A 25,001-nucleotide genomic window follows, 5' to 3' on the forward strand; every position below is an offset into this window, starting at 1 on the left:
CGTCTGTTTTCGGAACGGGCAAAAGCGGTGGCCGCGGCGTGCATAGGTGAGGTGAGAAGAGACCCAGCAAAGCCCAGCCTCGGTTACTGACCGCCTCCTGGGGCCTTGCGTCCTCCCGAGAAAAGTGCTGTTGGTGAGATCTTGGCTAGTTTGGTTTGCCCGCTTCACTTCATCTCGCTTCCAACGGTTCTACTTTCCCCAATCTCTGTGACCTTCTCTGCGGAATTCCTCAGATGGGCGCTGCGGCACTTCTTTGCCTAGTTTCCCACGTTGTCTGATCCTTCGTTGCCAAAGTCCTCAGAGGCTACGTCATTCACGAGCGTTAGCTGTCTCCTAACGTCTAGCGTCCGCGATCGTCTGTTTCTGGTATCTCTCATCACATCCCGACACTTCTTCTAGTACCAGTATTGTCTCTCATGTGTTAGAGATTGGGCCGCTGTCACTGTGGTGCGGCCATTGGAGCGGCAATGGGCTAAGAGCTTAGGCTCGTTTGCAGTCGACAACTGGTCCAGAACCATGGGCCGGATGATCCCACCTTGGTGATTGCATTGAGGCCTTTTCGAGACAGGATGGTTGGCAGCAGTGATGGCGATCCCGCACACCTCACGATCTAAGGGTTTGAAGTCAATCTTGCGCACTACTGTGCAGACCTTCAATGTCCAAGATAATTGGCATGTGCCGCCGTAAGCTCGCTGGTCTGGCTAAACAAGCGTTGAAACCCGTTGACTACCAAATGAGACCCGGTCTTATCGAAAGTCAAACGGTTCTGTGCCGTTACACACGTTTTCGGGGCTTGTCTCTCGCCGGGGGTTACTTGACGTATCTACCAACCTAATAGCACTGCTGCAGGCTCGCCGTCGTAGATAGAAACAGATCATCTCAGACATGAGCTGCGAGATCGTCAGAAAGATCTGATTAGGTAGTGTCAGAAGACACCGAAATTGCGTCAATAACGCCAACATAGAAGCTTCAGGCGGCACAAAAAATACCGAACAAAATCGTCCTTGAGCTGCCACTCGCTTGGCCCACTCCTGCGACTACCATTCTAACACCAAGCGCTTATTGTTGGGCCCAATTCAAATTCAAGAGACTGTTGATAAAACATCGTCACATCAAGTGGGCTGCAGTTGCCAGTCAGCATCCCGAAACGTCGCGGCACTCATCCGGACTTCCTAGGGCTGCGGCCCCGACGGGAGACCCCACTTGCCCCGTATCGTCTGTTTGCCAAGACCGCGGAGCTTTTTTTCTCTCGCGCCGGCTGTCGGCAACCGGATCGGGTGGTGATGCTAGACTGATAAGGACCTCTGAATCGGGAATAAGGTTATCAGGGGTTGTTCGGATGTTTTCTGTAGGTTGTGGCTTGACTTGTGGCTGTATCGACCAGTAGATAGACGCATAAGCACTCATACATCTATCATATGTGTAAGTATATATAAGAGTCCCATTGTGTGACTACGATTATAGGCATCATCCCGCTTGGATTTGTTCGTAGAACCAGTGAGGCTGAGAGAGGGCCGCATCATAAGATATAGCAGAGGTGTTCGTAAATGTCAGTGCCATTTCCATCTTCGACAGGTGTGATAGAAGGGATAAGAACAGGTAGGTAGCATGTGCCAATGCCTCACATGACGACTCCTTATTCAGTTTCATATCAAAATGGGACAAGTTCGTGTCAATACGGGATTCACAAACACATCAGCTTGTAGTGGTAACATAATTCGGTGATATTAAGGTAGGTATATGAGACAGTAGGTAGGGTATTATCGGGTATCAGATCTTCCAGTGAAGAGTCAAGCCATTCTCTCATACGTTCGTAAGCAAAGCAAAACAGGAAAGAGTAAAAAGTAACGAGTCCTCCAACGCCTTCCTCCCTCCATCATCCATCAAGGACGTGGATAGAGGACACAGGCAGCGTCGGGAATTTCCCCCTTGATCTCGTTTGCCTCGTACAAGTCTAGAAGAAGCAGTGTGCCAAGAGTATCAAAGCTGTGTAGGCCTTTGAAAAGCTACGCACGCGCTGCCTTTAGACGCGCGAAGAGCGGTACCAGCGGCGGCGGCCGGTGTGAGCGGGGCGGCTATCGGCAACGGCGGTGCGACGACGAACCCAGAAGAGACCGACGAGGGCAGAGGCGAGCCAGACGATGGCGGACAGGAAGCAGAAGGCAATGTTGGCCTTGTTGCGGCCGCAGGCATCACCGCGGGGGCTGACGTTGCTCCAGTCAAAGATGGGACCGCAGCCATCACCGACAAGCTGGAGATGACAATGTTAGTTTCCATCGGGAGTCTGAGTTGTAGTACAAGGACAATATGTGATAAACTTACGTTGACGAGCAGACCAAAGGCGACGAACCAGAGGATACTGAGGAAGATGTCCATGGGCCAGTGGATGAAGCTTCCCGAGAAGGGGAGGAGCCATATCAAGGCGAAGAGAAGCGACAAGCTGGCCACCACGATGGTGTAGATGTATCTGCCATTATCCCACGACGAGGTGTTTTGGGTCGCGTGGAGGTAGGCGCCGGTGATACCAGCCACGATGGCGGCGAACACCAGCTGAGCTCCGCGGAGGACGAACTGCACGATACGGTCGATCGCCATTGTGATCTGACAGTGGTTTCTTTACAAGCTTAGAAGCTGTTATGAGAGAAGCTTGGAGCGGCTTGGGATGATGGGGGGTTTGTCGCACGGAAAAAGTCTGCTGATCGTGTTGTCGGATGGATGAAGAGTCAGAGTGGAAGGGAGAAGTATGAGATGATATTACTCTATTTATCAACCTCTCCTCAGGATAGGCTGAAGGAGAGTCGTGCGACACGCACCAGTAGGGAGAGAGTCACATCAGGATGACGATCTGATGGGAAAGCAGGTTTGGGTTAGGTAGGTAGGCCATGGTCCTGGGGTCTGGGTCTGCAGAGTTTCTCGTCACCGCCGAGCACAGCAGACGCGTCTGGATCACGGCTTGGATGTGCCGATACTTTTTGACTAAACCGCTGGGCTTACCCATTTTGTGACAAACAACATCTCGCAAAGGGCAACAAAAAGGGTTGTCTAACTAAGGAGAGATGTGTAACTACACAAGTCCCGAGACCTTTGCTGCAGGACGGCGGCGGTACACGCGCAGAGTCCCTGCCAAGATAAGATACTTCCTAGGCTCCTCCTCTGCCGGCACCGTAGCACACGCGAGAAAAGGGAGGGAGGGAACAAGGGCGGGACCGGCTAGAAAAGAAACGTCACCAGGGTTTGGGGCTTCGTGGCACGCTCTCGGGAGTCCGTGTTGGCTTTGCTGCCTCTCTCCGCCCAGCCTTGTGAGGTCATCAGACCGGGGGCTGGAATGGCCAGAGGAACAGACAATGTCAGGCTAGCATGACTCTGATAGGATGTGGTTGTCTGCCATCCTGGTCGTGAAGTTTGAAACAAGCCTTTTCCCGGGGCCACGATACTTACGATCCTTGTCCTGCACTGCAGGAAGCGCGGTGATTGCCCCTTTGTCGAGCTTTTTTCTTTAGATAACCGTTGGGGGTGTTTGGCTGGCGGTTAGGCTTGTTGGTGTAAGATTGGCAAAATTTCGAATGCCGTCAGCCAATGCGACGGCTTCCTGGGCAGAAGAAAGTAAATTGCAAGGCTAACAAGGCCGAGATCACTAGGTCGAACTACCATGGGCGAAAACAACAATCATCATGTAGGCTGTAGCACATCGCGGCTTGGGGTTCTTGGAAGGGTGGAATCCAACCAGCGTGACTTCGTTCAACGATTCGACTAACGGAGGCATTCTGTGCCGTAATTCTCTGCGGACCGACAGACGCAAGAATGAGTAATACTTGCGCAACATCGGGACTCCGGCATCGTCCAGAATGTGACTTACAAGAGGCCGCCCTTCGAATTGGCTTGCGACGTGTGTGGCGATCGCTGTGGCTCAACTGGTTCCAGACTCCCCCAGATCAGCAAGGGAAAAAGCAGGCTTAGGTGTCATTTTGAGAGGGGGGCCGTCACGCGGCCAGCGCCTTGCGACATGTTTGGCCAGATGTGGCTGATCATTGATGAACGTCGTGTCGTTCCATTTGTCCCAGATGGCACCAGAAAATCAGGTCCTCACCGAACAAGGTGAGTGTGACGTCACAGTCACATCCAACATTGCAGGCGTCCAAGGCCTCGCCCAACCACAGCTTCAGCCACACGACAAGCCTCATGAGCTGTCTCCCACCCGCAAATGAAACCAATTTCTCCTACCTTAGCTCTGGATGCCCGGTCGGACATTGGTGATTGATTCAGGACTATTGCGCTTGCTTCTGGTAGCATCGTCTCGCCGTGCCGGCGTTGCTAATCTTCAAGCGGGCCTCTGGGAGCGCTAAGCGACGCTACCTTTACTAGAATGCCGGTATGCAGGCAGAGCTGGCCCTTCATTATTACGTAGGGCCAAACGCATGTCCGGCGATGGTCCCAGTTTGTGAGATTGAGGCTTGTCGGCTCGATCTGGCGGTGAGTGGATCGCGTCAACGCGTTCGATTGGGGATATGATGTTGTCCAAGACCAGAGATGCGAGCTTCCGTGCCGAGCTTGCCAGAGGAACCCAGCTTGAGGGATCAATATTGGACCGACCGCCAGGAAGCTTGGCTTTTGTATCAAGATGGGATGGGAATGCTTCACAGAGATGGGATCGCGGCCGAGACTCGGCCGAGACAGCAATCGGCCCCAGCGGCTCTCTCTCGGCACTTTGTGGGTCCATCGTCGGCTTCTGCTCTGTGGAGTCCCTCGGCAACCCCACAAGTTACCGGCCCCGTGGATGTCTCACCTGGCCCAAAATCTGGGGTACATCTTGGTGTGAATCTGGGGTTCTGTAGCCATACACCTGTTTCTAGTTCGCCTGAGGTTTTAGGAGTATCAAGGCAGTCTTCAAGTCTTTCAAGTTCACAACCATCCTGACCGCTTGCCAAAGATCCTAGCGTTCGAGACACCTCGCCATGAAACCATCTAGTTCGAATACCGGCTTTTTCCAGGAACTCCCGGTTCTGCCGAACCAATTCTTCGATGATGCCAGCTTCCAAAGATCCTTGAGGCGTACGTACCCACTCAGTGAATTCTCTTCGTCCCATGTTGCTGAACCTATCTAGTATTCCTACCCAAGGATATTATCCAGCGTGTCGAGGTCGACATTGCGCAACTAGGCGAGGATGTGCTATCCGACCAAGTCTTCTCCTGGATCACAGACTCGGAGAAGAACAAGCCTTATCTGAAGGGCAGCGGCCGTGATTCCTTTGGGCGGCCCACATCCGAGCTGGTCGTCGGCGAAGGCTGGCGCAGCCTGCAGGACTTTGGCATCAAAAAGGGCATCGTCGCTACAGGGTACGACGTCTCACTCGGCTCATCCGCCCGCGTCGTCCAGTTCCTGAGGATTCACCTATGGGGGAGTTCGGCTTCGAACGTCACCTGCCCATCGGCTATGCAAGATGGTGCAGCTCGGCTCCTGCAGCTTCACCTATCTAGAGACATCGAACCAACGCAACGAAAGGCACTGGAGAACGCTCTTCAACATCTCCTGTCACGGGATCCAGCAACTGCCTGGACCAGCGGGCAGTGGATGACGGAGCGGACCGGCGGAAGCGATGTGTCTCTCACCGAAACAGTTGCCCAGCACACTCCGTCCTCGGAAACGGCGCTCGCAAACGCGGCGGAGAACATCCCTCTAGGCCCGTGGTCAATTTCCGGATTCAAGTGGTTTTCCAGCGCTACCGACTCAGCCATGACTGTCCTCCTTGCAAGGACGCAAAGCGGCATCAGCGCCTTCTTCGCACCGATGAGGCGACACAACCCCATGGCAGTCACGATGACGGGACGGCCCAAGGGCGCCGCCGGAACGGAGCTGAACGGTGTCCGGATCCAACGACTGAAGAACAAGTCCGGAACGCAGTCGCTTCCCACGGCCGAGCTCGAGCTCGATGGCATGCGAGGCTGGCTCCTGGGTCAAGAGGGCCGCGGCATCAACGAGATCAGCACCATCCTCACGCTCACCCGCATACACTCCGCCGTAGGAGCTGTCGGATACGTGGGCCGAGGACTGGCTATCGCGAGGGCGTACGCCAAAGTCAGACAAGTCGGCGCAGGAAGGGGTCAGCGGATGCTTTTGGCGGAAAGCCCGCTACATATGCAGACTTTGGCAGAGATGACTGGGGAGTATCACGGTCTCATGCTACTGACGTTTTTTACGGCATACATTTTGGGATTGGACGAGAACCCTCAGGCGGGCAGACCCGGTCTATCGGATGCTCTGGCTGCGATCACGCCAGACCAGAACCATATTGCGCCTCTTTTGCGCATCCTGACACCGCTCTGCAAGGCATATGTCTGCAAGAAGTCGATCCCGCTGCTGTACAGTTGCATGGAGGCTCTTGGAGGTGTCGGGTACATGCTGAACGAAGAGACCGAGTATCTGAACATTGCCAGACTATACCGCGATTGCTGCGTGCTGTCGATATGGGAAGGCACTACGGATGTCCTCGCAACGGACTTCTTACGAGCGTTGAAGCATCCAAAGGGAGGACAGGAGTCCATGGACGCGCTCGATGCCTTCTTTGCCCAAAATGATGCGGTAGCAGAGCCCAATGGATTGAAACCGGTAGACTCGTGGAGTGCAGTTAAATACTCTCTGATGGAAAAGTCACAAGCAGATCTCATTGGGGATGCAAGACACATCCTCTGGGCCGTGGCAGAAGCGCTCATTGGCGTGCTGCTCAACGAAGACTACCAGAAAGACGGAAGCCAAGCAGCATTCGATGTTCTCTGCCGCCACCAAGCTCGCTGTGGTGGTCAGACGTTTGGAAAACCGACTCCAGGAACTTCGGACGAGCCGCAGCTTGGTACACAAGACAGGCTGAATAGGAACTTCACCATCGTCTACGGTAGATCGGGCTCAAGCAAAGCGCCTCTCTCAAAGCTCTAAGACGCTGCAGTTGCCCCATATGCAGAATAATAAAGTTCAACGTGTCATCGTTCAAGTCCGATGTGAAAGGACGCAAACCAACTCGGGAGATCCCACGTGGCGTCCCGAAAGGTCCGTGATGTGGGCGACTGGTCTATCCGCCCGATCTACACTAACTCGATCCCCATCGATCAACGACGGAAAGGACAAAGCCGGCGAGCCGGCGGGTTACATCTCCAGACGACGGGCTCGGTCAAATCTCGTACAGACTGTCGTCCAGCTCTTGCACCTTGAGCTACGAAGGGAATATCTGGAACCTAGCATGTCATGACTCTCACACCAACGTTGCTATTTGCGATGGAAAAGGTCCGAGTGCCGCGTCCAAAGTCTTAGCTCCCTTGGATCTTTGATCGTTTGCCGGTGGCAGCAACGTGCCAATGGCAACCTCACTAATTAGAGTTTCTGTCCGGGCGCCCCCCGATTAGCCTTGCTCGATTTGGATTTCTTCGCAGGGAAGCTATCCTTTGTCCGCCCGCAAGATTCCCCCATGCCTATTGTCTCGTTCGGCTTGGGATCGCCGGAGAGGGGGTTAACCCGGAACTGCAACGAGCTCTTTTTTTCTTCCTTATGTGTGAGGGGGGTGCCCTTGGATCGCTCCTCTCAGTCGCATGTCTGCCCGCTCTTCTCCACCACAGCTTCTACATCGATTCTGACTGACCATCTACCGACCGAGATGCGGATGCTCACCACAATCAATACGAGATCATGTTGGAGCCAAGTCCAAATGTGCACTTGGAAAAAGACGACAGCTATCTGCCCGAAGTCTGGGTAAGCTCTACTCTTGTTTACCCGGCATACAATCGACACATCTGGAGCTAATAGGTATTGCTTGGCAGGCTTGGTACGCCATCGGCGTCTTCATAATTCTCCTGCGATTCGCGGTTCGTATTCGTACCGTCGGGATTCGAGGCTTCCGCGGCGACGACTACTTGGCTTTACCTGTGAGTTATTGGAAGAGCACATCCACCAAAATTGACCATGACATTGATGCGTTGCAGTATCTCGTGTTATACAGCATCAATGTTTACGTAGTCCAAATCTGCTATTACACAGGGGCCAATATCGACATTACTCCAGATGCAGTCCCGTCGCTATCGGATCACGATGCTGCAGTTCTCCAGCTGGGATCGAAGTTGGAGTTCATGTCCTGGTACACATACCCTGGTAAGTAACCCAACGCATCGTTATATGTTCAAATGATTTGAGATTAATAACATTGATTAAAGGCTGCATCTGTAAGAAGCCTTCCCTACACCCAAGTTGACACACTGGCCTAAACCAGAATTCTTAGGGGTCCTGAAATTCACCGTGCTATTCTTCTACAAGCGTCTAACACTCGGAATCCTACGAAGACGAAGTCTGGTCGCGCTATTCTGGATCTGCGGATTATCATACATCGTCCTATGTCTCACTGTGACACTCAGCTGTCAACCGTAGGTCGCCCTGTGAAAGCCGCGATTGCTTTGTTGACACTTCGAACAGCTACTCCGACAACTGGCGAATCCGGCCTCTGCCGGGCCCAGAGTGCACCTTTCGACCACAAAACTTCTGGATGCTGCTGTGGCTCAACGTTTTAACCGACGCCGCCCTCCTCTCCATCCCCGTTCCGATCCTTTGGCACCTCCGCGTGTCCCTGAGACGCAAAATCGGCGTCGGCATCCTGCTCTCGTCCGGCATCTTTGTCATTTCGACTGCCATCGTTCGAGCGGTTACGACCTTGGGCGGCGCACCTTCCGTCATCAACATCAACCGCTGGGGTTTCCGCGAGACCGCCGTCGGACTCATCACCGTCACCCTGCCGGTCCTGAGCCCGCTGTTTACGAGGGCGTTTTGGCGTCGTGGCCCGTATATTCGAGACTACTACGATCGGCTACGCGGTCCGAAGACGCCTCCTAATAATGCTAGGTTTGGCAATTGGCTGGGGACGATGGTTCTCAAGTATATTGATGAGGAGGAAGGGGATGTGTTGCGCAGCCCCAGCGCGGCGAAGCAGTTGGAAGAGGCAGGGTATCGAAATGAATATGCCGAGCGTGCGGGTTCCTACAATAAAGATGGTAGAGAAGCCTACGAGCTGGAAACGCAGAGCGGCGATACGAGCACGAAAAGTTTCAAAGGCATTGAGACGGTATGAGTGACAAAGTCTTGAGCACAAGATGATTGGCGGGTAATTTGGCATTGGAACATTGAGGCATACCCCATTATGAATAATTTTGTACACAATGATACCCAAATGGAGAAACAGAACGGGTTGAAGACTGGAGACTGAGTAGGCCAGAACAAGCTGCTGTAATTCAACGATTTGACTACCCATGGCGAGGCCAGGAAGCCGCAGAAATTTAGAGAGAATTTAAGCGATCAGAAATGTTCAGAATGCAGTACATTTTGATGAGCCTTGGGTGCCCAAGATGCGGATCATGTGAGATATCCTTCTCGTGTTTTCCATGCTGGAAAGAAGTCAGGTATCGGATGCTGAAGACTGCAAAGCCCACTCTAGGTATGATAATTGAGCAGAAGTCCCCGCATACGTGCTAGTATGGTATTACCCGTCTCAGAGGCTTGTAAAGCCAAGCAGACACACAGTTTCAAGCTTGACCCCAAGGTGAGACTGTCCTTCTGAGCTATGCGATGCAGCTGAAACCCTCGCAATGACTTACCAACCCGTAAGAGCAGACCACAAGTTTTGAGGAGTTTGAAAAAGCTCACCGAAAAATCCGCCGGTATCTTGGCCGGCGGGATGAGCTCCGGATGCCCCATAATCCCGGCCCTTCACGGAGTTGCAGAGTAAATCGATGGCTCATAGTGTTTTGAAGGATATGATTTTCCGATTACTCACTAAGACGGTGGTATCGTTGAAAAGAGGCAGTGACATCTCCGGTTGCATTCCCCCCGCATCCTTCAGCGCTGCCTGGGCCTGTGGCACCTGGAAACTTTCGTCCAAGGTGCTAATACCTTGTCTGTCGCGTCCTGTCGCGTCACTCTTAAACCCCAACCATCCTCGCACTTTGCCTTCTCACCCATGATGCCATGCGATTTATGCGACCGCAACCACTATGACCCGACCGGTCGAGAAGAATGCGATAGTAATTTCAGATGGAGAGACAGTCTTGGAAATCGACGAACCTCGGCATCCCAGCAAGAAAGCCCTCGGGAAGCGAAAGGTTGACGTCGATTTTGAGGAGAAGGAGGTTTGGGACGCCGATTCCGACTTGGAACTCCCCAAGTCCAAGAAGCAAAAGGGGCGGCGCGCCGCGACTGGCAAGGGGAAGAAAGATAAGGCGAAGAGCAAGGGGCGCCCATCCAAGAAGAACGGCGTAGTCAAGATCGATGATACCGAAGAGGAGGACGATCTAGATGTTGCGGAAGCGCCAGACTATCTGAAAGAACGAAGGAAACAATTCGATCAGACCCGGGAACGACTGCAGGAGGCAGGGCTGTTATTACCACCGGACTACTCGGACGTCATATTCTCCGAAGACGATCGACCGGAAAACCTTGAGAGGCGTCCCCATTTCGACGAGAGCACAAAGATCAAGCCCTGCAGGCCGTACGAAGATGTCGAGCTCGAGTATTCGGCAGGTATAATACCGGCGTCTATCGCGCAGTACTTGCGTGAGTACCAGATTGTTGGCGTCAGGTTCCTGCACCGTCTGTTCGTCTACCAGAGGGGAGGGATTCTCGGAGATGACATGGGCCTCGGCAAGACTGTCCAGGTTGCGACGTTTCTTACAGCAGCTTTTGGCAAAACCGCCGATGAGCGTGACAAGAAGCGGCTCAAGAAGATGCGCGACGTATCTGGTCGCTGGTATCCGACGGTTCTGATCATCTGTCCAGGCTCCATCATCGAGAATTGGAAGAACGAGTTGAACCGCTGGGGATGGTGGAAGGTTGACGTTTTCCACGGCGCGGGGAAGGAGGATGTGCTGTCCGCTGCCAGAGCCGGGCGGATAGAGATCATGATCACAACCTACTCGACGTACAAGAATCACAAGAGCTTGGTCAACACTGTCAAGTGGGACGCGGTTGTCGCCGACGAATGCCATCAAATGAAGGAAAGAAGCTCCGAAGTTACCAAAGCAATGAACGACGTGAACGCGCTGTGTCGCATCGGCTTGACGGGTACGGCGATCCAGAACAAGTACGAAGAACTTTGGACTCTACTGAACTGGACCAACCCTGGCCATTTTGGCACTCTATCGGAATGGAACACCACCATCACTAGACCTCTGACGCGAGGCCAGTCCCACGATGCGACCTTGAACCAACTGCGGGACGCTCGAACTACCGCTAGGAAGCTTGTCACGAATTTGCTCCCCGGCTTCTTCTTGCGCAGGATGAAGACACTAATCGCTCACCAGCTGCCCAAGAAGAGCGATCGAGTCGTCTTTTGCCCTCTCACGGACCAGCAGCAGGAAGCGTACAAGAATTTCATCAGTAGGCCTGATGTCGAACTTTTGCGCACCCTATCCGATCCATGCGAATGTGGCTCCGGCAACAAGCAAGGCTGGTGCTGTCGCAAAACGCTTGACGATGGCACGGGTTGGCAGTCCATCATCTTTCCCAGCGTGACGACTTTGCAGAAACTGTCAAATCATCTCACCCTCCTGATTCCTGCTACTGGGAACGAGCAAGATGAGAAACACAAGAGAGAAATGCGCACGCTTAAGACCTGCTGTCCAGATACATGGAAATACCTCTACAAGAACCGGGATGCGATCATGAACCTGGCTAATCCGGAGTTTTGCGGCAAGTGGAAGGTCTTGAAGAAGCTCCTCAAGTTCTGGCATGACAGCGGCGACAAAGTATTGGTCTTCTCGCACAGTGTTCGCCTGCTTCGCATTCTTCAGCATCTCTTCCATAACACCAGCTACAGTGTCACATATCTGGATGGTTCGATCAGCTACGAGGACAGACAGAAGGCTGTGGACGACTTCAACTCTGACCCGACTCAGTTCGTCTTTCTGATCTCGACCAAAGCTGGTGGTGTTGGTCTGAACATCACTTCCGCGAATAAGGTAGTAATTGTCGATCCTCATTGGAATCCATCGTACGATCTCCAGGCCCAAGATCGAGCATACCGTATCGGCCAAGTCCGGGACGTGGATGTCTTCCGACTCGTCTCTACCGGAACCATTGAGGAGATTGTTTACGCAAGACAGATTTACAAGCAGCAGCAGGCAAACATTGGCTATACAGCTTCATCCGAACGTCGCTACTTCAAGGGTGTCCAGCAGGACTCTGAACGCAAAGGAGAAATCTTTGGTTTGGAGAACCTCTTCACGTACCGCGAGAACCAGCTCGTGATCCGTGACATTGTCAACAAGACCAACATCGCCGAAGCGAAAGCCGGGACCGGTATCGCAATGACCACCGTCGACATGGAGAAGCTCGCCAAGGAGGAAGGCGAGGATCTGAGCAAGGTGAAGCTAGAGGGTGCGGTAGATGCCTCGGAAGACGGCGACATGGGCCAGCTCGCAGCTTTCCTGGCCGCAAAAGCTGGTGGCGAAAAAGCAAAGAACCAACAGGCCAAAAGCGATGCCGTCCAAGCTATCCTGTCTTCGGCAGGCGTCGAGTATACGCACGAGAACTCGGAAGTGATTGGCACGTCCAAGATTGAGGAGCAGCTTTCGCGCAAGGCGGAGATGGCCGCCAGCTCCGATATCGAGGGGGAGGGCGACAGCGCGCTATTTGCGGATAGTCAGATGTTTGATGCCCAGGCGCAGAAGCTCAAGGGCTTTTCGTATGTTTATAATCCGCCAGAGGATGCCATGCGACGGCAATTCTGCTCCATGGCGCGCGAGTTCGGGTTTGCGACGGCTACGGAGTTTGCGCTTGTCGTCGGCAGCTGGACGCAGGCGCAGAGACGGAATTGCTTGGAGGCGTTTTACAAGATTCGCGAGGGCAAGCTTTTGGCTGAGGAGACTGTTAAGGCGGAGACGCGGGCTGAGGAGGCGGCTGTGAAGCAGGAGGTCAAGGTCGAGGTGAAGGATGAGCCTAGGGTTAAGGTCAAGGTTGAGGCCAAGAAGGAGAACTTGACGATCGATTACGGCAGTACGGAAACGGAGGACGAGGACGTCAAGAGGGAAGACGACGCGGAGAAGAAGCCGACGGTCAAGGTCGAGAACGGCGGTGGCCCCAAGCGGACGCCGATTTTCATCTATGACAGTGATGATGATGAGCTTTGATGGCGTTTGGGCAACGGCTATGAGATACCCCACGGCGTTTAGGATTTTTAAAGACATATACTGAGAGTAATAGAGAGAGCTTCACAGCCTCGATATCGAGAATCCCAGCTACGCAAATATCTTCTCCCCCCTTTCCCGGCTTAGAACATCTAGGTATCCTTGAGCCGGGCGCTGCGTTTAAACTCATCTTCACTTGCAGTTTGAAAGTGACCACAGTCCAGCCGTGAAGGGTCACGCTTCAGCAACAAAACCTTGTCTGGATCTAGAAGAACATTGAGGGAGAAAATGTAGTTGTCGCCACTGTTTTATCACCACCATTGCTATCGAACCGTCTTTTCAAAAAGCACATACCGTCGGATGAGACAAGAGGCCCGAGACGCGCAATTTCCGGCGCCCTTGTCATCAGTATTTGACGCTTAGGAGACATGTGATAGTGGCATCATTGCCGGTACACATTATTCGCGATAATCAGCTTAGCAGATGACATGCGTGTTGGAATAGTGAAAGCTGAAAAGGTAGAAAAGGGGAAAAAAAAAAAAAAGTTTAATTATAAAAGACATCAAGAGTTCTTTGAGACAATGTGAGTGAATTCGGATACTGTGCATCTGGTTTAGACTGTTCCTAATGAGCAATGCTGTGTCTTTAGCCAAAAGGTTTTGGAGAAGAAGCAGCCGCATTCCATTCACGACACCTGTGACAACTCGTGAGAGTAGACGAATATTTTGACAAGCCATGTGGTTGATTTCATTATAATCCGCGAAGCTTGCCTGCCCAGAGACGGCAATTGGCGACTATTAAATCAACCTAATTACCGAGGTTCGTCAAACTCTCACTCATGTATCCATTTGCGATATTCCAAGGCATTGTACAATGGTGACAGCTGGCCGCATATAGTCAACTATATACCCCAGATGACAAAGTGAACTTTGACGGTACTTATGGGAAGGGTGGATGCTTTCTTCTATTAGAGGAAGGTGACTTTCAGGCATTTCGCGAGGTTTGACGAGCAGAGATAATCACCGCGACGATAATCGGCGTTTTTGATGCCGGAATCTCGGAAACCGATGTTTCTCCACAGAGAGGAGGGGAGGGGTACGAAGTACCTAATCCGTAAGAGAAGGTAGCTTATGCAAATACCAACAGATGCGCCTCGCTCTCACGCGCGCGCGCGCGCGCGCAGCAGTGCGCACATGCTGGATGCAGCTGGCTGCTGGGCTGGGTGGCCCGGGATCGCAAAAGCACGTCAACGGGCGTCGAGCTCTGTTATTGGTTGCGCCGTCCGATCTAAGCCGCGCGTTGACGAAGCTGCGTGGCTCCCTGCAAGGGTTTGGGGGATTTCCCGAAGCTCTTTGCGAAGTTTGCGACAAGTTCTTTTTGCGACGAGGGAAGCTCTGACTATGAGTACGGAGTAGCGATGGGAGATGAAGCAGTGTCATGGGATGATGGGACAAGTTACGGAAGTCGGGAATCGGGGACGGGGACAGCTTAACAACCACAACGCATTGCTGAAAATAGGGCTGACAATGTTGTCTTTTTGTTGAGAAGTGAGTTGCCCAGCCCTTTGTTTGCTCCAGGTCCGGTCCGGGAAACAACGCAGTTGCATTAGGTTAGAGGTGTCAGATGCAGGGATGAACTCTATAATAAGTTGCCGTTTTGTGTGTCTTGCCGTATTAATTCTGGGCAAATACCTTAGGACCTAAGGTAAGGTAGCCGAGAAGGACGAATGGTATCCTTATGGATACCACAAAGTCTATGACTCTCACACATTGGCAAAGCCGGAAGTCATGGGAAAGCGACCCCTCTTTTATGAACATGGGCAATTTCTTATTGTGCCATGTTAATCCATGCGAGAAAACAGAATAGAAAGATACTAAGAACGGATACGGATAGTTGTCATTCATTCGCTCCACGCCCTTTTTGTCGCAACCACCACCATCCACCATTGACGAGTCACCTCTCTCTGACCACCACCCAGACAGAGTTCAGGTTGAGTGGAGGACCCGAAGAGGAGTAAGTCCGAATCTCTCCGGCCCGCTCTCTTAACGGATACCTTTTTTTGTGCCATCTTTTGTCTTGGGGGATCCGTTTTGTTTTGTAAGCAATCTCAGCTGTAATAGTCTTTCCCCCATGCTCTAGGCACTCAAGTACTCGGGCATCCGCGATTTTCCAAATAACGATGGCGTCATCGATATGACGGCCGATCGGAATCAGTCGCTGTTTATCAGCGATTCCTCTCTTCCAACCCCCCGGTTCAGCCTAGGACTGTGAGCCACGACCAGGAAGCAGGCCCGGCGAAGACTCCGTAAGGTGGAGGGGACCTATTTTGGCAAAAAGTTCCCTTTGGGTCCTTTTGGGCGTGTCCAATACCACATCGTGGGGATGACTCGTGGTCCGTTCGGGGCTTTTATTTTGTTGTTTTGCTTGCGCTTTGTTCCTTTTTGTATCCGTAATCCCGTAACGAGGATAGCTAGGTGACGGAGGAGGAGGAGGAGAAGGAGGGAAGGGAAGCTGAGGTACCTTTGGCTAAACACTAAATTAGCAGTTGCCATTGAGTACTACTTTGCATTCCCGTGAAAATGCTAATCTCGTGAATCGACTTTTTCCCTTTCCCGTCCCTTCCCTCCTCCATCTTTCTCTCTTCCTTTACTCCTCCAGCTTCCTCCTCCCTCCCTCTCATACTTCTGATCTACATCACTAAGGAAGCTTGACGATAACGGACGCCCAACGCCAACGAACGCAAAGAAGAACCGCGATACCGCAGAAGGAAGCTCACCAAGTAAACCATCCCGGTGATTCCGACAGCCACGATACCACTGGGTTTGAAATAGCTACAAGCTGCTGGCCATTCGAGTGAGAGAGAGAGCGTGTTATCTCGAGATCTACCCCGCCTCCACCATCGGAATCTGCCCCGCCAGATTCGCACGTACACACACATACGCACGCGCGGCGCGCATACACACAAAGCAACCAGTCGCAAAAGATAAGGTCTCTCTGGAAAAAGTGAGGCAAAAGTCGCAATCGTGGCGATCATCACCGACACCACCACTCCCACCACTGCCGCCAATATGTCGGACGGGAAACGCGCCGTAGACTCGGACAAGGGTTTGTAATACCCTTTTCTTTTTTGCGCCCTTCCACCTCGCATGTCGCAACGCAAGGAAACATGAGACTGAAGCATTGTTTCCTCCGCCATCTCACTTGCTTTCTCAAAGGCCAATGCTGCCAATGATGTCGCATTGTCGCAAACGATGAATCCCCCCCCCCTGTGAACACCAAAGCTAACCGTAACCCACAGTCTGGACAACCCTCATCACCAACCTCGACTACCTCTCAGGCCTCCTCACCCTCAACCACTCCCTCATCAAGTCCGGCTCTGCCTACCCCCTCGTCGCCCTCTACACAGACACCTTCCCCGCCGAGGGCCTCGCCGCCCTCGAGCGCCGCGGCATCCCCGCCCAGCGCATCGAGTACCTCCTCCCGACAAAGGGCCGCGACTACTCCAACGACCCGCGCTTCTACGACTGCTGGAGCAAGCTCTCCCCCTTCTCCCTGACGCAGTACGCCCGCGTCGTCCAGCTCGACTCGGACATGCTCGTCCTGCGCAACATGGACGAGCTCATGGAGCTCGAGCTCGACGACGGCGACTTCGCCGCCGAGCAGACCCCCGGCGCCGCCATCGGCGGTGGCAGCCCCCCAAAGAGCCCGACCCTCGACGACCTGGCCGTCAAGAACCCGAGCACCCGCGTCTTCGCCGCCGGCCACGCCTGCGTGTGCAACCCGCTCAAGAAGCCTCACTACCCCTCCGACTGGACGCCCGAGAACTGCGCCTTCAGCACGCAGCACGCCGACCCGGACACGGCGCAGCACACAGGCCCGGACCCCGTCACGGCCTCGCCCCTGGGCTTCATGAACGGCGGCCTGCAGGTCGTGAACCCGTCCGAGGCGCTGTTCCGGCAGATTGTGAAGCACATGGAGCAGGGCGCCATGGACATGGACTTTGCGGACCAGAGCCTGCTGTCGGATCTGTACCGGGGCCGGTGGGTGGCGCTGCCGTACGTGTACAACGCGCTCAAGACGCTGCGGTGGGAGGGCGTGCACGGGGAGATTTGGCGGGACGAGGAGGTGAAGAACGTGCATTACATCTTGGCGCCCAAGCCGTGGGACGAGATTGATGCCGTTACGGGGGAGTGGACGGGGACCGAGGAGAGTCACCGGTGGTGGGTTGACTACAACCGGGAGCGGAAGGCCATTGAGGTGGCGCAGGGGGTCGATGATAAGTTTTGATCGGTGAGCAAAGAAGTGATGGGGGAGTTAATGAGGGGAGACGTCTGCTGCCTCGATGGCTTTTATTGGTTTTGATTTTTTGCTGTTCAGATTTTTGAGATATTGGGATAACCGGCCATGAGTAATGGGGCTCATTAGATACATGTCTACGTCGACAATAGGCTTTGAAAAAAAAATATAATACCCGGGGTATGATCGCATACTGAGATGCATATTGACCTGATCTGCCTATCAACGAGACTCTGCCGTGTTCTGGCTGTTAGTGACCCAAACTTCATACAATCAGACATCACAGTCAAGTCAACAGTACCTAATCTCATATAATTGTTTCCGTCCCCGCGACATCCAGCATTCCATATTGTCACCTCATGCTACACGGACTCACAGCAACAGCAAAGGCACTCCATCATCGGACTGTCTCGTACTGCCAAATCCAGCGCCCAACCCGCTTTCAACTTCAAAAGCTCTCGTCATCACCTCCGACAGACATCTCTCTCTCGTTCAGTAAATCTAAGGTATGATTGTCAACGACCCTACGGGGACTACGATGATTCAAAGACAGTCTACAACCCTCTTTTCGCTCCAACTGACTTCTTCTCAGCCCCCCCCCCCCTCGCCAAAGAACAAAATCAGAAAACCTTTCCCATCCCAATTTCCCATATCCCCAGGCTGAATCAATGACAAAAGGGAGAAAGAGAGGCCCAAACTGATGATCGACCAATTCGCGAAATAACAACCTGTTTAATACTTTGCAAGACGAAAAATTGGAAAGTCCTCCTTCGCCAGTCTATGATGCGGTCTCATGCGGCAAATGAATTGAGTAAACAATAGAAAAAAGGGAGTTGGAAGTAAAAAAAAGTCCCGAATGCCTTATTCCTGGTATCTGGTGTATGTAATGCGTGTGCATTTCTTGTAAAGAAAGAACTTCCCACAGGAATCTTTAATGCCTCTTGTATTTCTAATCGCATAGTCAGTAAAGATATCTTCACAAAGATGCAACCCGGCTTCAGAAAACTCACCTCCTCGGCTCTCCGCCTGTTCTGCGGGTCCAGGCTATTCGTCGCGCCCATGAGCGTCTGTCCGATGGCCTTGGTAGCTCCAATGGCCGGCCGGAAAATAATGGTAGGCGCCCGCTTCAGCACGGCCTTGGCGAGACCTTGCGCGCTTGAGCTATCCATCACCTCACCCGGAACCGCAATGATGGCATCGCGGGCCATGTTCAAGTCTCTCGTCAGGCTCGAGTAGCCCCCGCGCAAGCCCTGAATGACACCGGTGGGCTGATCCGCGTACAGAGAGATCTGCTTCTTCTCTTCTGGATCGAGATCAGCCTCTTCCCACGTGTTGTCAGTCTGGGGCTTGTTGAGCAGACCCTCGGCGCCTTGCAGAGCATATTGCGTTCCGATGGCCAGTTTGGCCCCAAATTTGACCATTTCGGTGCCCGTGGTGCGTGCAAACGCCGCTGCGCCCTTTCCAATGCTTCGAACGATGCGTCCGTCTTTTTTGTATTCCTTGATGGGAACCTCAATAAGTTCCTTGAATCCACTACCAATATTGACAATGCCTCTTACTGGCGCGAGACCTGCGAGAACGCCAGCCAACTGAGTGCCCTTGACATCCGGCATCCAGATGTCATTGAGGATCTTGCCCATTCTGTCAAAACCAGAAACACCATAAATAATGGTGTGCCTCAGTGTCAGACGTGCTTCGTCCAGAATGATAAAGTTCATAAACTCCGTGGTTCGGCCCGATTTGAGGCCGGCATAGTCGACTCGCTTGGGTTTGAAATCCAGCTTGACGGGAATGTCGTGGACCTCGACTCTCTGCAGGAACGGCACATCGCTCGTCGAACTGTGGACGGGGGCGCTGTCGTCCTTGAACTCAAAGAATCTCGTAATGAAGTCGAGCGCATCTTGGTCAACATGGAGTCGAAGTGGCAACAGAGTGACTCTTAAAACCATCTCCGAAGCCGCAAGATCCGGCTGCGGCTTAACGGTGAGCAGTTCGAGGTGGGCCATGCTGGTGCCCATCTCCCGCTCGCCGGCATCTTGGTCATAGGTTGCAAACTTCTTCCAGGTAGAGGTTGGGACGTGGTCAAACACATCCAAAGTCTGGATCCGTACGTCGATAGAACTCTGGGTCTCGCCAGAGTCAGGCGGGAAGGCAATCAGATCAACGTTGACTCCCTGCAGCTCGAACGTGATCTTGTGGTGCTTGCTCCGGTTCAACCTCAATCTCTTCTTAGGCCTAACTGCTCCTGTTCGGCCAGTTGTCGTTGTGAAGGCTGTCGTCGCGAGAGACTCAGTCTCTGTGGCGTTATCATTTAACTCCTGGTTGACCATCTGCGCGAGCTCTCGGGGATCTTGCTTTGTGGAGATGCCGATGTAGATGGAGTTGAAGAGGAAATCCCCAATCACTGTCTCATCTTCCTCCGCATCGTCTTCAAAAACAGCACGCTCTGATCTGCGGCGACGTTCGTAGGCCTTGTCCTCAACATCTCGTACAGCCTTGGAGATGACATCGCGCGTGCGCTCCCAATCGTATCCGTCGAACAAATTCCAAATGACGTGCACGTCGCGGACCGAAACTCGAAGTGGGCTTCTCTTAACAAGCTCCTTTGGCGCTTGGTCATAGCTGTTCTTCGACGAGTTCCAGACCTGGGCTCTACCGTCGGTCTCGGGTCCCTTATCGAAGAAATTCTCGTGTATCACCAGGTCACTGCCATCATCGGAATGGTGTGATGCACTTGCGTTAAAACTCGTAAGCAAGACCCCATCATGTGTATCTTGAGTCGTTGTAGCGTTCGATGTGATGGAGCCCTCTGCGTCGAAAAGAGGCTCCGAAGGGCCGGCGTCCTCATAGTATCGTGAGTCAATTTGTAGTGGGCTGCCATCGCCTGACATATCGTCTTCATCACTGCCCCCTAGCTCCTGAGCGAGCTCAAAGTCTTTGTCAAAGTCATAATCGCCTTCTGCTCGCCCAAAGGCCTCGGCAGAAATCGAAGCCAAGAGATCCTGGACAGGGACGACTGAGGTGCGGTACTTGTTCTCCTTGCTCGGTGGAGTAGGTGGCGTCAGCGCGTTGGCCAAAGTGATGAGGGTCTGGGTCGAATCGGCGCATGTCTCCAGCACAAGTAGATCATCACGGAGCTCGACATCGATATGTTTTTCACCATCATCACGGCTTTCCGACACCTTAACGCCTGCCTTTGCAGATGAGATGTAGCAGATGCTCACGTAGCCTTGAGAAACAAGTCGCGAGACCTGTTGGGAAGACATATCCGCGGACTGCCGACGGTTTACGGTAGAGTTCGCTCCTATGTTAGTAATGTCGTCAATGAGCAAGATCGAGGCCTTGTTGAGATCCAAGTTGGCCGTGGTATCCACGTCTTTTGGAAGGACCACTTGAAGCCGAGCATCAGTTAGGGCGATGAGGAGTTTCGAGGGAAGCCCCAGTGGGTTCAGACCGATCAAACAATCGCGGAGGACCAAGTCGACCGTCATAGGCTTACTATTCGGTCGGGTAGGTTCAGTCATGCGTGCGGGTTGAGGCTTCTTGCCGGTCAGGGCAGAGTGTGCTTGTTCGCCGAGATTGGCCACAGAGGCGGCAAGGCTGGCTTCGAAATCCTGTGGTGTAGCATCCTCCCCGAGTCCAAGAACATCCATGATCGTCGGCACTCGATAGTCGACTGTGATATCGCGCATCTTGATTTTGATCACCGGCTCCATCTCGTCCCCAATCATGCGTACCATAAGGACTGGGCCTTGGGTAAGCGTTCCCGGCGGTAGTGTTGTTGAAGAGCTCACAAGTTCCTCTCGATGGTTGCGATTAACGGAAATGGCGTGGACGCCGAATGCCACCAAGGAGGGCACTGTAATCTGAGCGACTTCAAAGTTCTTCAGGTTCGCATTGATCGTGCCAAGCTTGCCGCCCAAGTCGATGACCGCACCGAGCTCCTTGACCTCGGCCAGAAGCAGGATGCCAGGCCTGTCATCTTCTGGGAGGTATTTTGCGACGGTCGCCAGTCGGGCAACCTCTTCGCCCAGCGCGGGGAGGCAATTCAGTTGATGTATGCGATCGACCCTTACGTTCAACTGGTCGAAAGTCACTCGCAGAACCCCGCCCTTGCGCCTTTGTCGTAAGAGCGTGTCCACCATGATTTCATCATCGCCCTGGTCGAACTTGGCCTTGGACGGGATAATGAGTTCGAGGAGCCTTTCGAGGTCCTTGTCCTTCGGCGTCGCGAGGTACTCGAAGCGTACACCTCCAATCTCGGCGGAAATGGGCGGCTCTGCTCGGGAATTCCTGATATACGGCCCTGCCAAACGCACTTTGCTGATTGCGAAACCGATGCCTAAATCTCGGCTTACCATCTTGACTGCACTCGTCTCCAAACCAACGCTGCACTCTCTGCCCTTCAGTTCCAGATTGAAGCCCCCTATTCGCATATCAATCTTGTTTTCTGCCGAGGCCGACTTGTCGTCCGGGTTGATTGGAGCGTCAAACCGGACTCCGCGGGGTTTAGGGGGTGGTAGTACCGGCGCTCTGACGGACGGCGAAGCATTCGATGACATTGAGGAGCTCATGTTAAGGAAACTGCTCAAGCCGCCAAACCAACTGAACGTCTCGTCCAGTCTTTGCAAATCAAGCTGTATCAGTAGTGGTAATGTAGTTACTTCGGTCCGAATTGAGTCGGCCGACTTGACCACCTTCACAGTCACGTCAGAGCCGGCTGAAGGAAACTTGTCCATAACAGAGGCCCTCATCTGGAGGCTCTGGTCGAATGAGATGATATCGTCCCTTGCGTAGCCGAAGCGGAACTTTTCGAGATCTACAGTCGTTTCGAGACCCTTCTTCGATGACTTGAGTGATATGTTGAGTTTATCAAGATCCGTTCGTAGTAGAATTTCAGGTTGCATCTGCAAACCGGGAGAGCCCAGTATTCTCTCGGCTGTATCAGCAACACCGCCCAATTGATGAAGGAAGTGTAGTGAAATCTTTTCAAATACAACATTGATGTCGGGCATCGTTGATTCTTGCTGCGGCTTTGCAGCCGTCTTTGGGGCGGGCGCAAGGCTGTCTTTGCTCTTCAGTGCATCCAACAGCTTTCCAGCTACGACCGCAAGCAAATATGCCAGCGAAGCGTCGAATCGAATTTCCAAAGGCGACAAAAGAACCTCTAGCGCCCCATTATTATCTGGCTCGGCGAAGGGAAGGTCGTTTGGCATTGGCGCGAAGCCCGGCCTCGATGCTGACGGAGGGGAATACACGGAGAACGCTCCGGGAAGTTGAGGCGCAACTGATCTCGCCAAACCAGGTGATCCTGGTGCTTGGCTCAGAACAGAGGCTTGGGCATCGGCTGGCACATGTACATGATGATGCAGCGATGGAACGTAGAGGGAAATGTTTTGCAGAGACACGAGTTCCTTGACCAGTCTTGTCGGTCCCCTTGGGGTTGCCACGTCGTCGGCCGGTGCTGGCGCATCTGCGAACTCATCCCGTGTGAAACTGGCCGATGGTGGCTCCTTTGCGTCCTCAAATCTAGGATCAGGCTGATCTACTGGAGGCGGCGACTGAGACCTCTGCGATGCCGGCGCATCCATATTGTCAAGAGGCTTTGACTCCGGAATGCTCGGAGCCGCTTCGAATGCTGGTGGAGTTTGTTGTCTCGGTACGGGGCTCGACTTCTTGAGCTTGGGCGAAGCCTCTGGGCTCGAATCCGCATCCCACCCTCCTGGCATCCGGGATCCAGTTGGCTCGGCCTGCGAAAAGGCACTCATGTACATGCTCTCGGCTTCTTCGTGGGTGAATACGTGAGACTGCGCCAGATCATCAACCTCACCAGAGCTCGAGCTCTGAGAAGCTGTAACAGATTGTTGCAACGCCTCGGTAGGTGCGAAATCACCCACGTCATTTAGCATGTCATTGTCTGCTGATTGAAGCGACGGTTCCGACCTCGCTTCTCTTTGGAAACTGGCCCACGGTACAGGCTCATCTTCGTCTCCTTGGATAGTGTCTCCTTGGATAGTGGACTGGGATAGTGGAATGTGTCTCTGAGGAGAAAAGTCTTGATATATCGATGCCCTGGGCGTTGTCGGTTCCTCCTCTTCTGCTTGCTCCTCCGGTTGACTCGAGAAATCGTACGGAATATTAAAGGCTTCTTCGCTGTCCTGTAGTAGCGCATCATCAACCTCGGACAAGTCTGCTGAATCGGACAGGAAGCTCTCCTGCATGGTTGGTCGGAAGGTACTGTGCCTTGATGCTGAGGTGCGCTCGCTAAAAGATGGTGACTGAGAAATTGATGGAGATGAGACGGACGGAGAGCGTGCAAACTGCGAGAAGACGGTCGCCTCTGAAATCAGATACGCTCGTATTTTTGATAGTGCAATGTGCCGCTTCCCATCTTTCGGCACAATCGTCGGCGCACCTTCGTCGTTGTGCGCCTCCGCAGTAACACCTTCGACATCTATGCGATCCAGCGCGAGCTGGAAAGTGACGAGCTCCGGCGTTGTCGAGGTCGGCTCGAGGGGAACTTCGACGTCCATTTGGAATGTGACCCCTCGAATGCGCACTTGGATGCGGTCGACGATGCCCTGGAGAAATCCGGCCAGGAATCCCGGCAGGGACAACGGCTGCCCTGTACCGAACTGGCTCCCGTCATCACTCATTGAGCTTTCGCTCATTGTGGAACCGCCCAAGTCCTGTGTCTCAGCTGCGAGAGCATCCTCCAGCCTCCTCTTCTCTTCGGCAAGTTTCGCATCTTTAAGCGCCGCATCTTCGTTCAGGAAAGACTGCGCAAGGTTGACCGTATCCGGTAGGCCCTGAGCATCGTCACTCCTCGCTGCGGCCTTTGTCTTTTTGTCATCGCCAATAGTTGACACTTTCAAACGGACGTCGACACCATCGATTTCGATAACGATAGGGCTTGTGTAAAAGTCGACCGGGATGGTAACGTTGAGTTTCAGCACTTTGGCTTTCTGGACCTGGAACGAAGCGGGGAGCTGGAGAAGTCGTTCGAGTTTCTAAAGGCGTACACAGGATCTTGTTAGCCCTCCGACTATGGCCATGGCCCCTACATCAAGTGGCTGCTGACTGGAGTACGAGACATACCTTGAGGCGCACTCCAACATCCTTGAACTCTGCCGTTGTTGTCCTGCCCAGCGCAAACTGCAGGTTCTCCATATCCAGCGTCTCCTCGTCTAGCAGTTCCAGACGCCGCAGAGCGTAGATGAGGAGGCGCTTCGACAGAGTCGAGCTTCTGAAGCTCTGGAATATCGTCGCCATTTTGAGCTCGGTATTCGCAACCCTCGGTGGGTTGCTCGCTTCGGGGGAGAAGAGCGACGGTGTTGGTTTATCGATCGATCGATCGGCTTGGAGGTCTCGGAGGAGTAAGGTAGAAAGGAGGAGGATGGCCTCTCCAAGTTGCAATAGGTTGGCCGGAATGTGGTCCTTAGGCTGCAGGAAGCAGGAAGCTACGCTGGTCTTTGGAGCGAATTCGGAGGTCAATAGGCTGCGGTTCACCGGGCATGGGTAATGCAGGCTGCGATCGCCGTGTTATCAAGAGACACCCT

At 53.3% G+C, this 25,001-nt stretch overlaps 7 protein-coding genes across 7 annotated transcripts; 5 read left to right on the forward strand and 2 right to left on the reverse strand.

The window, feature by feature from the left end:
* Positions 1 to 2,023: 2,023 nt before the first annotated feature.
* On the reverse strand, positions 2,024 to 2,595 carry BDZ83DRAFT_654080 (membrane-associating domain-containing protein; the record flags this gene model as incomplete). The annotated part of the gene is made up of 2 exons (XM_060510691.1): positions 2,024 to 2,251; positions 2,323 to 2,595. 2 exons carry the CDS (start codon positions 2,593 to 2,595, stop codon positions 2,024 to 2,026), a joined length of 501 nt encoding a protein of 166 aa, XP_060362322.1.
* A 1,926-nt stretch (positions 2,596 to 4,521) lies between these two features.
* BDZ83DRAFT_742797 (uncharacterized protein) lies at positions 4,522 to 6,863 on the forward strand (the record flags this gene model as incomplete). The annotated part of the gene is given in 3 exon segments (XM_060513121.1): positions 4,522 to 5,049; positions 5,103 to 6,763; positions 6,783 to 6,863. The coding sequence occupies 3 exon segments, from the start codon at positions 4,953 to 4,955 to the stop codon at positions 6,861 to 6,863; spliced, it is 1,839 nt and encodes a 612-aa protein (XP_060362323.1). The 5' UTR covers positions 4,522 to 4,952.
* A 519-nt stretch (positions 6,864 to 7,382) lies between these two features.
* Positions 7,383 to 8,351, forward strand: BDZ83DRAFT_432771 (uncharacterized protein). Its single transcript, XM_060503059.1, has 3 exons — positions 7,383 to 7,735; positions 7,804 to 8,131; positions 8,194 to 8,351. Exons 1-3 carry the CDS (start codon positions 7,673 to 7,675, stop codon positions 8,229 to 8,231), a joined length of 429 nt encoding a protein of 142 aa, XP_060362324.1. The 5' UTR covers positions 7,383 to 7,672; the 3' UTR covers positions 8,232 to 8,351.
* Positions 8,352 to 8,486: 135 nt separating this feature from the next.
* Positions 8,487 to 9,098, forward strand: BDZ83DRAFT_583345 (uncharacterized protein; the record flags this gene model as incomplete). Its single annotated transcript, XM_060505648.1, has 1 exon — positions 8,487 to 9,098. A coding segment is annotated over one exon (612 nt), but the record flags the coding sequence as incomplete, so codon positions are not given.
* Positions 9,099 to 9,926: 828 nt separating this feature from the next.
* BDZ83DRAFT_629665 (SNF2 family domain-containing protein) lies at positions 9,927 to 13,279 on the forward strand. The gene has a single exon (XM_060508773.1). It carries the CDS (start codon positions 10,018 to 10,020, stop codon positions 13,147 to 13,149), a length of 3,132 nt encoding a protein of 1,043 aa, XP_060362326.1. The 5' UTR covers positions 9,927 to 10,017; the 3' UTR covers positions 13,150 to 13,279.
* A 2,753-nt stretch (positions 13,280 to 16,032) lies between these two features.
* On the forward strand, positions 16,033 to 17,692 carry BDZ83DRAFT_432885 (family 8 glycosyl transferase). The gene is made up of 2 exons (XM_060503060.1): positions 16,033 to 16,387; positions 16,445 to 17,692. Exons 1-2 carry the CDS (start codon positions 16,366 to 16,368, stop codon positions 17,431 to 17,433), a joined length of 1,011 nt encoding a protein of 336 aa, XP_060362327.1. The 5' UTR covers positions 16,033 to 16,365; the 3' UTR covers positions 17,434 to 17,692.
* A 541-nt stretch (positions 17,693 to 18,233) lies between these two features.
* Positions 18,234 to 24,714, reverse strand: BDZ83DRAFT_583397 (ATG C terminal domain-containing protein; the record flags this gene model as incomplete). The annotated part of the gene is made up of 2 exons (XM_060505654.1): positions 18,234 to 24,452; positions 24,541 to 24,714. The coding sequence occupies 2 exons, from the start codon at positions 24,712 to 24,714 to the stop codon at positions 18,234 to 18,236; spliced, it is 6,393 nt and encodes a 2,130-aa protein (XP_060362328.1).
* Between the last annotated feature and the right edge of the window lie 287 nt (positions 24,715 to 25,001).

Source organism: Colletotrichum acutatum (genome assembly GCF_030867785.1).
Source record: "Colletotrichum acutatum strain CBS 112980 chromosome Unknown BDZ83scaffold_82, whole genome shotgun sequence".
In the NCBI taxonomy this organism is placed as follows: Eukaryota; Fungi; Ascomycota; class Sordariomycetes; order Glomerellales; family Glomerellaceae; genus Colletotrichum; species Colletotrichum acutatum.

Excerpts from the sequence above, each read along its gene's own strand:
- BDZ83DRAFT_432771 (XM_060503059.1), top strand. The coding sequence starts at position 7,673 with ATGTTGGAGCCAAGTCCAAATGTGCACTTGGAAAAAGACGACAGCTAT. Across the intron at positions 7,736-7,803 it reads GCTATCTGCCCGAAGTCTGG|GCTTGGTACGCCATCGGCGT; the intron begins GTAAGCTCTACT and ends ATTGCTTGGCAG. Across the intron at positions 8,132-8,193 it reads GTCCTGGTACACATACCCTG|GCTGCATCTGTAAGAAGCCT; the intron begins GTAAGTAACCCA and ends CATTGATTAAAG.
- BDZ83DRAFT_629665 (XM_060508773.1), top strand. The coding sequence starts at position 10,018 with ATGACCCGACCGGTCGAGAAGAATGCGATAGTAATTTCAGATGGAGAG.
- BDZ83DRAFT_432885 (XM_060503060.1), top strand. The coding sequence starts at position 16,366 with ATGCTGCCAATGATGTCGCATT. Across the intron at positions 16,388-16,444 it reads GCTGCCAATGATGTCGCATT|TCTGGACAACCCTCATCACC; the intron begins GTCGCAAACGAT and ends CGTAACCCACAG.